Source organism: Salvelinus alpinus, chromosome 10 (assembly GCF_045679555.1).
Source record: "Salvelinus alpinus chromosome 10, SLU_Salpinus.1, whole genome shotgun sequence".
NCBI lineage: Eukaryota > Metazoa > Chordata > Actinopteri > Salmoniformes > Salmonidae > Salvelinus > Salvelinus alpinus.
Window position 1 is genome coordinate 69,179,629 of NC_092095.1, and position 16,626 is coordinate 69,196,254.

A 16,626-nucleotide genomic window follows, 5' to 3' on the forward strand; every position below is an offset into this window, starting at 1 on the left:
TCCAGGTACTCACACTCAGTTCATACTGTAGAGTCAGTCACCTGCTGGGGCAGTTCCAGGTACTCACACACACAAACTGTTGATACTGTAGAGTCAATTCAGAGTCAGTTCAGAATCAGTTTATAGACTTAGTTAAGAGTCATTTCATAGACTCAATTCAACAAAGTTAAATTGTTGAGTCATCTTTCAGTTGAGTCAGCTCAGCTTGAGTGGCATTAGTGTGAAGTGTCTCAGGGTGGGGGAGGTGTCAGTACAGTACAGTATGTGCAGGGTTTGTGATGTGTCCTAGAAAGCAGCCAGTAGTCTGAGCCAGTCTCTTGTCCTCAGTACCTTCCCCTGCCTGACATGTGTGTCCCTCAATACCCCGGCTGGTATGACAGGAATGTTGGGCCTGGCTGGGGGGACGAGACAAGGTCCAGACTCCAAGGAGCGGACAAAGACAGGACCCCCCCCCCCTCCAACTCACACTGTATTGTGGGTTGTGAAGAGAAGGGCCTGTTCTGAGTTTGGAAAAGGAACATTTCTGACCCTCTGTGCAGCAGTAGTCGCCCACTTTCTCCACTCTCTCCCCCAGTGAACAACAGTCGCTGTGTGTCGGACATCAACCAGCCTTCTGTACCTCATTCTATTGGGTCTCTCCCTCTTCCTCACACACATGCACACGAGCAGACACTCACACACACACACACACACACACACACACACACACACACACACACACACACACTCACACACACACTCACATAGGCATAGGGCTCATTGTAGCTCACAGACAAACACAGAAAGCATCTACGCTTGTTTGGGTTTGGCGACAGAAGACATGTTTTCTTAGTTGTGTGAAGCGTTAAGTGGATAATATGCTGCACAGGAAGACCTACCATGTACAGGTTAGAGATTACAACTTACTGGTCACTAGGAAGGGTTTCTGTCCCGTACTGAACGTGTCTATGTATTCTTCTGTCTTGTACTGTTCGTCTGTCTCAGAGCTGGAGAAAGACAGCTTCAGACGTAGTGCTCACTTGAATGAACCACGGTCAGAAATGGTCCATTTAATACCGTAGGCTTTGTTGTTGCTGTACACTGAGTGGACAGAATATTAAGTACACCTGCTCATTCCATGACATAGACTGACCAGGTGAAAGCTATGATCCATTATTGATGTCACTTGTTAAATCCACTTCAATCCGTGTAGATGAAGAGGAGGAGACAGGTTAAAAAATGATTTTTAAGCCTTGAGACAATTGAGACATGCATTGTGTATGTATGCCATTCAGAGGGTGAAGGGGCAAGACAAAAGATTTAAGTGACTTTGAACGGGGTATAGTAGTAGGTGCCAGTCACACCGGTTAGAGAGTGTCAAGAACTGCAACGCTGCTGGGTTTTTCACACTCAACAGTTTCCCACGTGTATCAAGAATGGTCCACCACCCAAAGAACATCCAGCCAACTTGACACAACTGTGGGAAGCATAGGAGTCAACATGGGCCAGCATCCCTGTGGAACGCTTTCCACAACTTGTAGAGTCCATGCCCCTGTTCTTTTTAATTTTTAATTTAAATTCAATTTAAATTCAAATAACTTAATGTTTTCCTGTGAGGAAACTTGTTGTGTGGTTTTGGTACGTGCATTAAGTCAATGAGGCACATGGGGTTGCTAAGGAGATTCTATGAATGGTTGTTATGTAGTCTTCTATTCTGTGATGTCGTTCTGCCCTCTCTGAGATCAAACCTCACAGCCACATGACTCTTAGACCTGTAGCATCTGATGATGACAGTCAGAGGAAAGGAATGGACTAATTAGGATCTTTATAGAACATTAGATTGAGAGTACACTCTTACAAAAAAGGTTCCAAAAGGGTTCTTAAGGTGTCCCCATAGGAGAACCCTTTTTGGTTCCAGATAGAACCATTTTGGTTCCATCTAGAACCCATATCCACGGAGGGTTCTACCTGGAACCAAAAGGGTTCTTCAAAGGGTTCTCCTATGGGGACAGCCGAAGAACCCTTTTAGGTTCTAGATTGCACCTTTTTTCTAAGAGTGTATGGTGAGGTGGGAAGCTTTGGTAATATGTATGTACCCAGCTAGTGGAGAATGTACTCAGGTAATACCTGGAAAACCTGTCTCTTTTACCTGCAGGACATTGATGACAATAATGAGAAAGTAATGGATTCATTAGGATCATTCTAGAATATTAGGCTGAGAGAGTGGCTGCTCTGTTTGGACATATCCGTCATTGTTATAATATGTAGTCATCTAATGGTTCCTTCTATAGGAGGACATATATCATTATTATAATATATACATATATCATTATTATAATATATAGATATTCATCTAATGGTTCCTTCTATAGGAGGACATATATCATTATTATAATATATAGATATTCATCTAATGGTTCCTTCTATTGGAGGACATATATCATTATTATAATATATAGATATTCATCTAATGGTTCCTTCTATAGGAGGACATATATCATTATTATAATATATAGATATTCATCTAATGGTTCCTTCTATTGGAGGACATATATCATTATTATAATATATAGATATTCATCTAATGGTTCCTTCTATTGGAGGACATATATCATTATTATAATATATAGATATTCATCTAATGGTTCCTTCTATAGGAGGACATATCTATCATTATTATAATATGTAGTCATCTAATGGTTCCTTCTATAGGAGGACATATATCATTATTATAATATATAGATATTCATCTAATGGTTCCTTCTATTGGAGGACATATATCATTATTATAATATATAGATATTCATCTAATGGTTCCTTCTATAGGAGGACATATCTATCATTATTATAATATATAGATATTCATCTAATGGTTCCTTCTATTGGAGGACATATCATTATTATAATATATAGATATTCATCTAATGGTTCCTTCTATAGGAGGACATATATCATTATTATAATATATAGATATTCATCTAATGGTTCCTTCTATTGGAGGACATATCTATCATTATTATAATATATAGATATTAATCTAATGGTTCCTTCTATAGGAGGACATATCATTGTTATAATATATAGATATTAATCTAATGGTTCCTTCTATTGGAGGACATATATCATTATTATAATATATAGATATTAATCTAATGGTTCCTTCTATAGGAGGACATATCATTATTATAATATATAGATATTCATCTAATGGTTCCTTCTATTGGAGGACATATATCATTATTATAATATATAGATATTAATCTAATGGTTCCTTCTATTGGAGGACATATATCATTATTATAATATATAGATATTCATCTAATGGTTCCTTCTATTGGAGGACATATATCATTATTATAATATATAGATATTCATCTAATGGTTCCTTCTATAGGAGGACATATCATTATTATAATATATAGATATTCATCTAATGGTTCCTTCTATAGGAGGACATATCATTATTATAATATATAGATATTCATCTAATGGTTCCTAGGCTTTAATAGGACTAATAATACATTAACAAAATGCATCGAATTCATTCAGAGAGGCATGTACCACAGAACATTCTAATTATTTAGATACCAACTAATGATAGGACGTGTGTGTGTGTGTGTGTGTGTGTGTGTGTGTGTGTGTGTGTGTGTGTGTGTGTGTGTGTGTGTGTGTGTGTGTGTGTGTGTGTGTGTGTGTGTGTGTGTGTGTGTGTGTGTGTGTGTGTGTGTGTGTGTAGGACCTTCAGGGGGAGATAGATGGCCACACAGAACTGTACCACTCTCTGGATGAGAATGGTCAGCGTATCGTGACCTCTCTGACCGGCTCAGACGATGCCGTACTCCTACAGAGCCGACTGGACAACATGGGCCAGCGCTGGGACGAGCTCCGTAGCAAAACCATGAGTATGAGGTAGACACCAGGCCAGCTCCCTTTCTCATGCCTGCCTCCATGTGTTCATTCATGGTGACAAAAGGGTGCAGGTTTTCACTCCATCCCTGTTGTTACACACCTGATTCAGATAATCAAGGTCCGGGATGAGCACCTAATTAGTACAGGTGTGTTAGACTGAGTAGGGTTGGAGCAAACGCCTGCAGGACCTTTCTTCACCAGGAGGGAGGGTTGAGCATCCCCGGATCAACAGTCCAGTTTAGATAGTAATATCTATGATCCAGTCTAGTTTAGATAGGAATATCTTTGATCCAGTCCAGTTTAGATAGGAATATCTATGATCCAGTCTAGTTTAGATAGGAATATCTATGATCCAGTCCAGTTTAGATAGGAATATCTACGATCCAGTCTAGTTTAGATAGGAATATATACGATCCAGTCCAGTTTAGATAGGAATATCTACGATCCAGTCCAGTTTAGATGGGAATATCTATAATCCAGTCTTATATCTATGCTTCTATGTGTATGTTGTAGATCTCACCTGGAAGGGGAAATGGCTCCATGGAAGCGGATACACATGACCCTTCAGGAGCTGATAGCCTGGCTGCAGATGAAGACTGACCTGCTGGAGCAGGAACCACCAGTAGGGGGCGACGTCCCTGCTGTGCAACAACAGCTGAACACACACAGGGTGAGAGCGGAAGACTGGCTGGATGGGTGGTTAGCTGGTTGGTTGGTTAGCTGGTTGGTTGGTTAGCTGGTTCGTTGGGTGGGTGGGTGGGTGGTTAGCTGGTTCGTTGGGTGGGTGGGTGGGTGGTTGGTTGGGTGATCCACTAGTTGGTTGGTTCATAGATTCATTGATGCGTCAGAAATCATAAGCAGATGTTATGGTTTATATGTGGGTTATATCTGGTTTATAACTGGTTTATATCTGGTTTATAACTGGTTTATATCTGGTTTATATCTAGTTTATAACTGGTTTGTAACTGGTTTATATCGGTTTATAACTGGTTTATATCTGGTTTATAACTGGTTTATAACTGGTTTATATCTGTTTATAACCGGTTTATAACTGGTTTAGATCTGTTTATAACCAGTTTACAACTGGTTTATAACTGGTTTATATCTGGTTTATAACTGGTTTATAACTGGTTTATAACTGGTTTATATCTGGTTTATAACTGGTTTATATCTGGTTTATAACTGGTTTATATCTGGTTTAAATCTGGTTTATATCTGGTTTATAACTGGTTTATAACTGGTTTATATCTCGTTTATATCTGGTTTTTAACTGGTTTATATCTGGTTTATATCTGCTTTATATCTGCTTTATAACTGGTTTATATCTGTTTATAACCGGTTTATAACTGGTTTATAACTGGTTTATATCTGGTTTATAACTGGTTTATATCTGGTTTATAACTGGTTTATAACTGGTTTATATCTGTTTATAACCGGTTTATAACTGGTTTATAACTGGTTTAGATCTGTTTATAACCAGTTTACAACTGGTTTATAACTGGTTTATAACTGGTTTATATCTGGTTTATAACTGGTTTATAACTGGTTTATAACTGGTTTATATCTGGTTTATAACTGGTTTATATCTGGTTTATAACGGGTTTATATCTGGTTTATAACTGGTTTATATCTGGTTAAAATCTGGTTTATATCTGGTTTATAACTGTTTATAACCGGTTTATAACTGTTTTATAAGTGGTTTATATCTCGTTTATATCTGTTTTTTAACTGGTTTATATCTGGTTTATATCTGCTTTATATCTGCTTTATAACTGGTTTATATCTGTTTATAACCGGTTTATAACTGGTTTATATCTCGTTTATAATTGGTTTATAACTGGTTTATATCTGGTTTAAATCTGGTTTATATCTGGTTTATAACTGGTTTATATCTGTTTATAACCGGTTTATAACTGTTTTATAACTGGTTTATATCTTGTTTATATCTGGTTTTTAACTGGTTTATATCTGCTTTATAACTGGTTTATATCTGTTTATAACTGGTTTATATCTCGTTTATAATTGGTTTATAACTAGTTTATATATGTTTATATCTGATTTATAGCTGGTTTCTAGCTGGTATATAACTGGTTTATAACAGCATAAGTTGTTCAGTGAGCAGAGCAGATGAGCCACACTGCAAGTTCACTGCATTATGGAGATGTTAGGAATACACAATATTGGAATGTTTCTGTAATATATCATCATACTCCTAATGAGGACATCATGCATCATTAAGAACTGATGACAATCACTGCAACATCATTAAGAACTGATGACAGTACTCTGCAACATCATTAAGAACTGATGACAATCACTGCAACATCATTAAGAACTGATGACATTCTGTAACATCATTAAGAACTGATGACAATCACTGCAACATCATTAAGAACTGATGACAGTACTCTGCAACATCATTAAGAACTGATGACAGTACTCTGTAACATCATTAAGAACTGATGACAGTACTCTGTAACATCATTAAGAACTGATGACAGTACTCTGTAACATAATTAAGAACTGATGACAGTACTCTGTAACATAATTAAGAACTGATGACAATGTGTAACATCATTAAGAACTGATGACAGTACTCTGTAACATCATTAAGAACTGATGACAGTACTCTGTAACATCATTAAGAACTGATGACAGTACTCTGTAACATCATTAAGAACTGATGACAGTACTCTGCAACATCATTAAGAACTGATGACAGTACTCTGCAACATCATTAAGAACTGATGACAGTACTCTGTAACATCATTAAGAACTGATGACAGTACTCTGTAACATCATTAAGAACTGATGACAGTACTCTGTAACATCATTAAGAACTGATGACAGTACTCTGCAACATCATTAAGAACTGATGACAGTACTCTGTAACATCATTGCGAACTGATGACAGTCTCTGTAACATCATTGCGAACTGATGACAGTACTCTGCAACATCATTAAGAACTGATGACAGTACTCTGTAACATCATTAAGAACTGATGACAGTACTCTGCAACATCATTAAGAACTGATGACAGTACTCTGTAACATCATTAAGAACTGATGACAGTACTCTGTAACATCATTAAGAACTGATGACAGTACTCTGTAACATCATTAAGAACCGATGACAGTACTCTGTAACATCATTAAGAACTGATGACAGTACTCTGTAACATCATTAAGAACTGATGACAGTACTCTGTAACATCATTAAGAACTGATGACAGTACGCTGTAACATCATTAAGAACTGATGACAGTACTCTGTAACATCATTAAGAACTGATGACAGTACTCTGTAACATCATTAAGAACTGATGACAGTACTCTGTAACATCATTAAGAACTGATGACAGTACTCTGTAACATCATTAAGAACTGATGACAGTACGCTGTAACATCATTAAGAACTGATGACAGTACTCTGTAACATCATTAAGAACTGATGACAGTACTCTGTAACATCATTAAGAACTGATGACAGTACTCTGTAACATCATTAAGAACTGATGACAGTACTCTGCAACATCATTAAGAACTGATGACAGTACTCTGTAACATCATTAAGAACTGATGACAGTACTCTGTAACATCATTAAGAACTGATGACAGTACTCTGTAACATCATTAAGAACTGATGACAGTACTCTGTAACATCATTAAGAACTGATGACAGTACTCTGTAACATCATTAAGAACTGATGACAGTACTCTGTAACATCATTAAGAACTGATGACAGTACTCTGTAACATCATTAAGAACTGATGACAGTACTCTGTAACATCATTAAGAACTGATGACAGTACTCTGTAACATCATTAAGAACTGATGACAGTACTCTGTAACATCATTAAGAACTGATGACAGTACTCTGTAACATCATTAAGAACTGATGACAGTACGCTGTAACATCATTAAGAACTGATGACAGTACTCTGTAACATCATTAAGAACTGATGACAGTACTCTGCAACATCATTAAGAACTGATGACAGTACTCTGTAACATCATTGCGAACTGATGACAGTCTCTGTAACATCATTGCGAACTGATGACAGTACTCTGCAACATCATTAAGAACTGATGACAGTACTCTGTAACATCATTAAGAACTGATGACAGTACTCTGCAACATCATTAAGAACTGATGACAGTACTCTATAACATCATTAAGAACTGATGACAGTACTCTGTAACATCATTAAGAACTGATGACAGTACTCTGTAACATCATTAAGAACTGATGACAGTACTCTGCAACATCATTAAGAACTGATGACAGTACTCTGTAACATCATTAAGAACTGATGACAATCACTGCAACATCATTAAGAACTGATGACAGTACTCTGCAACATCATTAAGAACTGATGACAGTACTCTGTAACATCATTAAGCACTGATGACAGTACTCTGTAACATCATTAAGACCTGATGACAGTACTCTGTAACATCATTAAGAACTGATGACAGTGCTCTGTAACATAATTAAGAACTGATGACAGTACTCTGTAACATAATTAAGAACTAATGACAATGTGTAACATCATTAAGAACTGATGACAGTACTCTGTAACATCATTAAGAACTGATGACAGTACTCTGCAACATCATTAAGAACTGATGACAGTACTCTGCAACATCATTAAGAACTGATGACAGTACTCTGTAACATCATTAAGAACTGATGACAGTACTCTGTAACATCATTAAGAACTGATGACAGTACTCTGTAACATCATTAAGAACTGATGACAGTACTCTGTAACATCATTAAGAACTGATGACAGTACGCTGTAACATCATTAAGAACTGATGACAGTACTCTGTAACATCATTAAGAACTGATGACAGTACTCTGCAACATCATTAAGAACTGATGACAGTACTCTGTAACATCATTGCGAACTGATGACAGTCTCTGCAACATCATTGCGAACTGATGACAGTACTCTGCAACATCATTAAGAACTGATGACAGTACTCTGTAACATCATTAAGAACTGATGACAGTACTCTGCAACATCATTAAGAACTGATGACAGTACTCTGTAACATCATTAAGAACTGATGACAGTACTCTGTAACATCATTAAGAACTGATGACCGTACTATGTAACATCATTAAGAACTGATGACAGTACTCTGTAACATCATTAAGAACTGATGACAGTACTCTGTAACATCATTAAGAACTGATGACAGTACTCTGTAACATCATTAAGAACTGATGACAGTACGCTGTAACATCATTAAGAACTGATGACAGTACTCTGTAACATCATTAAGAACTGATGACAGTACTCTGCAACATCATTAAGAACTGATGACAGTACTCTGTAACATCATTGCGAACTGATGACCGTCTCTGTAACATCATTGCGAACTGATGACAGTACTCTGCAACATCATTAAGAACTGATGACAGTACTCTGTAACATCATTAAGAACTGATGACAGTACTCTGCAACATCATTAAGAACTGATGACAGTACTCTGTAACATCATTAAGAACTGATGACAGTACTCTGTAACATCATTAAGAACTGATGACAGTACTCTGTAACATCATTAAGAACTGATGACAGTACTCTGTAACATCATTAAGAACTGATGACAGTACTCTGTAACATCATTAAGAACTGATGACAGTACTCTGTAACATCATTAAGAACTGATGACAGTACTCTGTAACATCATTAAGAACTGATGACAGTACTCTGTAACATCATTAAGAACTGATGACAGTACTCTGTAACATCATTAAGAACTGATGACAGTACTCTGTAACATCATTAAGAACTGATGACAGTACTCTGCAACATCATTAAGAACTGATGACAGTACTCTGTAACATCATTAAGAACTGATGACAGTACTCTGTAACATCATTAAGAACTGATGACAGTACTCTGCAACATCATTAAGAACTGATGACAGTACTCTGCAACATCATTAAGAACTGATGACAGTACTCTGTAACATCATTAAGAACTGATGACAGTACTCTGTAACATCATTAAGAACTGATGACAGTACTCTGTAACATCATTAAGAACTGATGACAGTACTCTGTAACATCATTAAGAACTGATGACAGTACTCTGTAACATCATTAAGAACTGATGACAGTACTCTGTAACATCATTAAGAACTGATGACAGTAATCTGCAACATCATTAAGAACTGATGACAGTACTCTGCAACATCATTAAGAACTGATGACAGTACTCTGTAACATCATTGCGAACTGATGACAGTCTCTGTAACATCATTAAGAACTGATGACAGTACTCTGCAAAATCATTAAGAACTGATGACAGTACTCTGTAACATCATTAAGAACTGATGACAGTACTCTGCAACATCATTAAGAACTGATGACAGTACTCTGTAACATCATTAAGAACTGATGACAGTACTCTGTAACATCATTAAGAACTGATGACAGTACTCTGTAACATCATTAAGAACTGATGACAGTACTCTGTAACATCATTAAGAACTGATGACAATACTCTGTAACATCATTAAGAACTGATGACAGTACTCTGTAACATCATTAAGAACTGATGACAGTACTCTGTAACATCATTAAGAACTGATGACAGTACTCTGTAACATCATTAAGAACTGATGACAGTACTCTGTAACATCATTAAGAACTGATGACAGTACTCTGTAACATCATTAAGAACTGATGACAGTACTCTGTAACATCATTAAGCACTGAATGTAAAGAATGAATGAGATGTCCATCTAGTCTGCAGCCAGGTCTGCTGAGTATGTGGTCCGTCCAATTATAGTGACTAATATAGTGATATACTCTTGTTGACTGGGCTTTGTTTCATGTGTTGTTGTGATGCTGGCGTTGTCATGGAGCCTGTGCTTTTTTTGTGTTTTTGCAAGACAGCCTGTGTTTTTGCACTAACTGTCTTGCACTGATTCTATGCAGACATACTGGACTCTACCCACACACACACACACACACACACACACACACACACACACACACACACACACACACACACACACACACACACACACACACACACACACACACACACATACTGTAACATGGACACAGACACATACAGCATGTTATTGTTATTCGTCATTTCCTGTGTATTTATTCCTCGTCACTATTTCCATTTTGTATCTTAATCTTTAACTCTGCATTGTTGGAAAAGGACCCGTAAGTAAGACTTTTCACTGTTAGTCTACTGTTCTTTACGAAACATGTGATAGATAACATTTGATTTTGTGTGTTACAGAGCTTCAGGAGAGATGTGAGGGCCAAGGGCCCGGTGGTTAACGGGGCTCTGGACCAGGTTCAGATCTTCCTCTCTGAGCTGCCTGCTGAGAGGGAGCCACAGCTTCTTCAGAGAGGTGAGTGGGACACACTGTTAGCCCGCTGAACTAAAGCCTAGGTATTAATTCATGGACTTAACGCCAGTCTAAAGCAAGGTTACTCATCACACACTGATAAACACAACCAGATACACTCATCATGCTCACGGACACCAACACTCATTTTTACCTACTTATAATACACATGCGCATTAATGCTCATGTAACTGACAAGATACAGTTCCGAGAAAACCTATTTGCCCCCTTTCTAATTTTCCCTACTTTTGCATATTTTTGATATTGAATGTTATCAGATCTTCAACCAAAACCTGATATTAGATAAAGGGAACCTGAGTGAACAAATAACACAACAATTAATTAATTTCTTTCATAAACAATTTTATGCAACACCTACTGCCCCCTGTGTGAAAAAGTAATTGCCCCTTTACACTCAATAACTGGTTGTGCCACCTTTATGTAACAGTATAACTTTAGTCCGTCCCCTCGCCCCGACCCGGGCGCGAACCAGGGACCCTCTGCACACATCAACAACAGTCACCCACGAAGCATCGTTACCCATCGCTCCACAAAAGCCGCGGCCCTTGCAGAGCACGGGGAACCATTACTTCAAGGTCTCAAAGCGAGTGACGTCACCGATTGAAACGCTATTAGCGCGCACCACCGCTAACTAGATAGCCATTTCACATCGGTTACACTTAGCTGCAATGACTCCAACCAAACACTTCCTGTAGTTGTTGATCAGTCTCTTACATCGCTATGGGGATGCTTTTCTGCCTCATGACCTGGACAACTTGCCTTAATAGAAGGAACCGTGAATTCTGCTCTGTATCAGAGAATTCTACAGGAGAATGTCAGGCCATCCGTCTGTGAGCTGAAGCTGAAGCACAGCTGAGTCATGCAGAAAGAGAATGATCCCAAACACACAATCAAGTCTACATGAAAATCACTAAAAAACAACACATTTGAAGTTTTGGAAAGGCCTCGTCAAAGTGCAGACCTAATCCCAATTGAGATGTTGTGGCAGGACTTGAAATGAGCTGTTCATGCTGGAAAACCCACAAATGTAGCTGAGTTACAGCAGTTCTGCATGTAAGAGTGGGCCAACATTCCTCCACAGCGACGTGAGAGACTGATCAACAACTACAGGAAGCATGTGGTATCCAGTCATTGCAGATAAAGGTGACACAACCAGTTATTGAGTGTAAAAGGACAATTACTTTTTCACACAGGGGGCAGTAGGTGTTTTCTGTTATTTGTAGACTCAGGTTCCCTTTATCTAATATCAGGTTTTGGTTGAAGAGCTGATAACATTCAATATCAAAAATTTGCAAAAATAGAGAAAATCAGAGATGAGGCAAATACGTTTTCATAGCCCTGTATCTCAGTTGACTGACATGTTTCCCTGAGTGTGCAGAACTGTACCATCCATCATCTGATTATGACTAAGTTCATAACATCAGCTGACTTGACAGCCAGTTCAGGCTCTGTAATTGGCTCACGGGGTTCTGTTTATAAAACAGAGGAACAGTAAGCCAAGGAGTTCTATTCCACTACTATTTTGGTGGTCTAAGATCTGCATTTTTCAATAAAAGGTGTAGAAATGAGAAGACACCATGCCCTGCAGTTTCACTTGTGTTCCTTCCTGAACAGCCGGCTCCCGTTTGTTCCCTAACATGCTGCGTGTGACCTCTTTACCATAGCAACTGCCTGGCAACCCGTAGTGAGGGAAACTCTTAAACTCTTGCTGCTTATTCAATTCAATGGGCTCCAATGTGTTTTCCTCAGGTGTGGGATTATTTTTTGCAAAACCATGAGCCCTATGGTCTAAGTCATGTTTGAGCCTATATGTGATGAGGTTGGAAAGGATTTAGGGCTGATCAAGGAAATAAAGCAACCAAATAACTTTCAAGGAGTAATAATCCAGAGTTTGAATTTCAATTTTATAAGTAGTTTATGATCTTAGTATAAATTAGGATTGTTGTGTCAGGTCATTATACGATCCGATAACTCCTTAATTTCTATCAAACCTGGTCATTCCCTGAGGGGACACAAAATGAATCAAACAATTTCTTTCTGTCCTGTCAGACATCAGTCCAGAGGAGCGTGCCCAGAACGTGGGGCGTGTCCTGCGAAAGGAGGCGGAGGATGTGGCGTCCGGGTGGGAGGGGCTTAACGAGGAGGCTGCTGATTGGCAGAGGAGGCTGGAGCTGGCTCTGGATAGGCTGTTGGAGCTTCAGAAGGCCCAGGACCAGCTGGAGCTGAGGCTGAGCCAGGCTGAGATGGTGAAGGAGGCCTGGGAGCCTGTAGGAGACCTGCTCATAGACTCACTACCTGAACACATCGACAGGGTCAAGGTGAGAGACACATGCACCCTAACTTAACAGATAGAGAGATTCAAGGTGAGATTGGATACAGATTTTATTATTCTTTATTTTTCATTTGGGTCCCCATTAGCTGATGCATTAAAGGGATACTTTGAGATTTTGGCAATGAGGCCCTTTATCTACTTCAATAGGAAGTTAGAGGTAGTTTTGCGAGCCAATGCTAATTAGCATTAGCACAATGACTGGAAGTCTATGGGTATCTGCTAGCATGCAAGCAGATACCCATAGACTATCCGGTCATTGCGCTAACGCTAGTTAGAAATTGCGCTAGTGGTACTTAGTAAATGCCTTCAAACCGCACGCAGAGACGCATCTGACTCTGGCAAAGTACTGTAGATAAACGGCCTCATTGCCAAAATCCACTAGTCTTCCTGAGGTCAAATGTACACATCTCTCTCTAGCTGATGTCTTAGTGACCACTAGTCTTCCTGAGGTCAAATGTACACATCTCTCTCCAGCTGATGTCTTAGTGACCACTAGTCTTCCTGAGGTCAAATGTACACATCTCTCTCTAGCTGATGTCTTAGTGACCACTAGTCTTCCTGAGGTCAAATGTACACATCTCTCTCCAGCTGATGTCTTAGTGACCACTAGTCTTTCTGAGGTCAAATGTACACATCTCTCTCTAGCTGATGTCTTAGTGACCACTAGTCTTCCTGAGGTCAAATGTACACATCTCTCTCCAGCTGATGTCTTAGTGACCACTAGTCTTTCTGAGGTCAAATGTACACATCTCTCTCTAGCTGATGTCTTAGTGACCACTAGTCTTCCTGAGGTCAAATGTACACATCTCTCTCCAGCTGATGTCTTAGTGACCACTAGTCTTCCTGAGGTCAAATGTACACATCTCTCTCTAGCTGATGAAAGTGTAGAAGGGGTACAGTGTGTGTTCTCTAGGGAGTGTATGAAGGTACAGTAATTGGTCCGCCACTCCATCTTCAATGTGAGTGTGTGTGTGTGTGTGTGTGTGTGTGTGTGTGTGTGTGTGTGTGTGTGTGTGTGTGTGTGTGTGTGTGTGTGTGTGTGTGTGTGTGTGTGTGTGTGTGTGTGTGTGTGTGTGTGTGTGTGTGTGTGTGTGTGTGTGTTCGCTGCAGGCGTTCCAGGCAGAGATAGCTCCTATCAAAGACGATGTGAGTCACGTCAACAACCTGGCCTCTACCTTCGGGCCTCCGGACCTCGTCCTCTCACGACCCAACCTGGACAGACTGGATGACCTCAACACACGCTGGAGGATGCTTCAGGTAAACACACACACTTCTCTATGAAACACCCTGACTGAGTTCCCAAGCTTCATGCTTGATATTGAATAAATGTACTTTGTGACCTCATTAAAAATGACCTCCAGGAGCGTCCGTCCCATCATCAGGTTGTCAGGTTGTCCGGAGTCTAACACAGAGACAGTGAGGTCAGGTTGTCCTGAGTCTAACACAGAGACAGTGAGGTCAGGTTGTCCTGAGTCTAACACAGAGACAGTGAGGTCAGGTTGTCCTGAGTCTAACACAGAGACAGTGAGGTCAGGTTGTCCTGAGTCTAACACAGAGACAGTGAGGTCAGGTTGTCCTGAGTCTAACACAGAGACAGTGAGGTCAGGTTGTCCTGAGTCTAACACAGAGACAGTGAGGTCAGGTTGTCCTGTGTCTAACACAGAGACAGTGAGGTCAGGTTGTCCTGTGTCTAACACAGAGACAGGGAGGTCAGGTTGTCCTGAGTCTAACACAGAGACAGTGAGGTCAGGTTGTCCTGAGTCTAACACAGAGACAGTGAGGTCAGGTTGTCCTGTGTCTAACACAGAGACAGGGAGGTCAGGTTGTCCTGAGTCTAACACAGAGACAGTGAGGTCAGGTTGTCCTGAGTCTAACACAGAGACAGTGAGGTCAGGTTGTCCTGTGTCTAACACAGAGACAGTGAGGTCAGGTTGTCCTGAGTCTAACACAGAGACAGTGAGGTCAGGTTGTCCTGTGTCTAACACAGAGACAGTGAGGTCAGGTTGTCCTGAGTCTAACACAGAGACAGTGAGGTCAGGTTGTCCTGTGTCTAACACAGAGACAGGGAGGTCAGGTTGTCCTGAGTCTAACACAGAGACAGTGAGGTCAGGTTGTCCTGTGTCTAACACAGAGACAGGGAGGTCAGGTTGTCCTGAGTCTAACACAGAGACAGTGAGGTCAGGTTGTCCTGAGTCTAACATAGAGACAGTGAGGTCAGGTTGTCCTGAATCTAAAACAGAGACAGTGAGACTCCTCTATCCCTCCCTCCCTCCCTGAGACTCCTCTATCCCTCCCTCCCTCCCTGAGACCCCTCTATCCCTCCCTCCCTCCCTCCCTCCCTGAGACTCCTCTATCCCTGCCTCCCTCCCTCCCTCCCTGAGACTCCTCTATCCCTGCCTCCCTCCCTCCCTGAGACTCCTCTATCCCTCCCTCCCTCCCTGAGACTCCTCTATCCCTCCCTCCCTCCCTCCCTGAGACTCCTCTATCCCTCCCTCCCTCCCTCCCTGAGACTCCTCTATCCCTGCCTCCCTCCCTCCCTGAGATCCCTTTATCCCTCCCTCCCTCCCTGAGACTCCTCTATCCCTCCCTCCCTCCCTGAGACTCCTCTATCCCTGCCTCCCTCCCTCCCTGAGATCCCTTTATCCCTCCCTCCCTCCCTGAGACTCCTCTATCCCTCCCTCCCTCCCTCCCTGAGACTCCTCTATCCCTCCCTCCCTGAGACTCCTCTATCCCTCCCTCCCTCCCTCCCTCCCTCCCTGAGACTCCTCTATCCCTCCCTCCCTCCCTCCCTGAGACTCCTCTATCCCTGCCTCCCTCCCTCCCTCCCTCCCTCCCTGAGACTCCTCTATCCCTGCCTCCCTCCCTCCCTGAGACTCCTCTATCCCTCCCTCCCTCCCTGAGACTCCTCTATCCCTCCCTCCCTCCCTGAGACTCCTCTATCCCTCCCTCCCTCCCTCCCTCCCTGAGACTCCTCTATCCCTCCCTCCCTCCCT

At 40.6% G+C, this 16,626-nt stretch overlaps 1 protein-coding gene across 1 annotated transcript in view; it reads left to right on the top strand.

Moving 5' to 3' along the window:
* Nucleotides 1-16,626, top strand: part of dmd (dystrophin) — a 290,129-nt gene that overhangs the window by 203,719 nt on the left and 69,784 nt on the right. Inside the window, exons 54-58 of the mRNA XM_071330767.1 lie at nt 3,716-3,888; nt 4,402-4,558; nt 11,169-11,283; nt 13,351-13,619; nt 14,744-14,890. Coding sequence (XP_071186868.1) covers nt 3,716-3,888; nt 4,402-4,558; nt 11,169-11,283; nt 13,351-13,619; nt 14,744-14,890 — 861 coding nt within the window. The remainder of the gene's footprint in view (nt 1-3,715; nt 3,889-4,401; nt 4,559-11,168; nt 11,284-13,350; nt 13,620-14,743; nt 14,891-16,626) is intronic.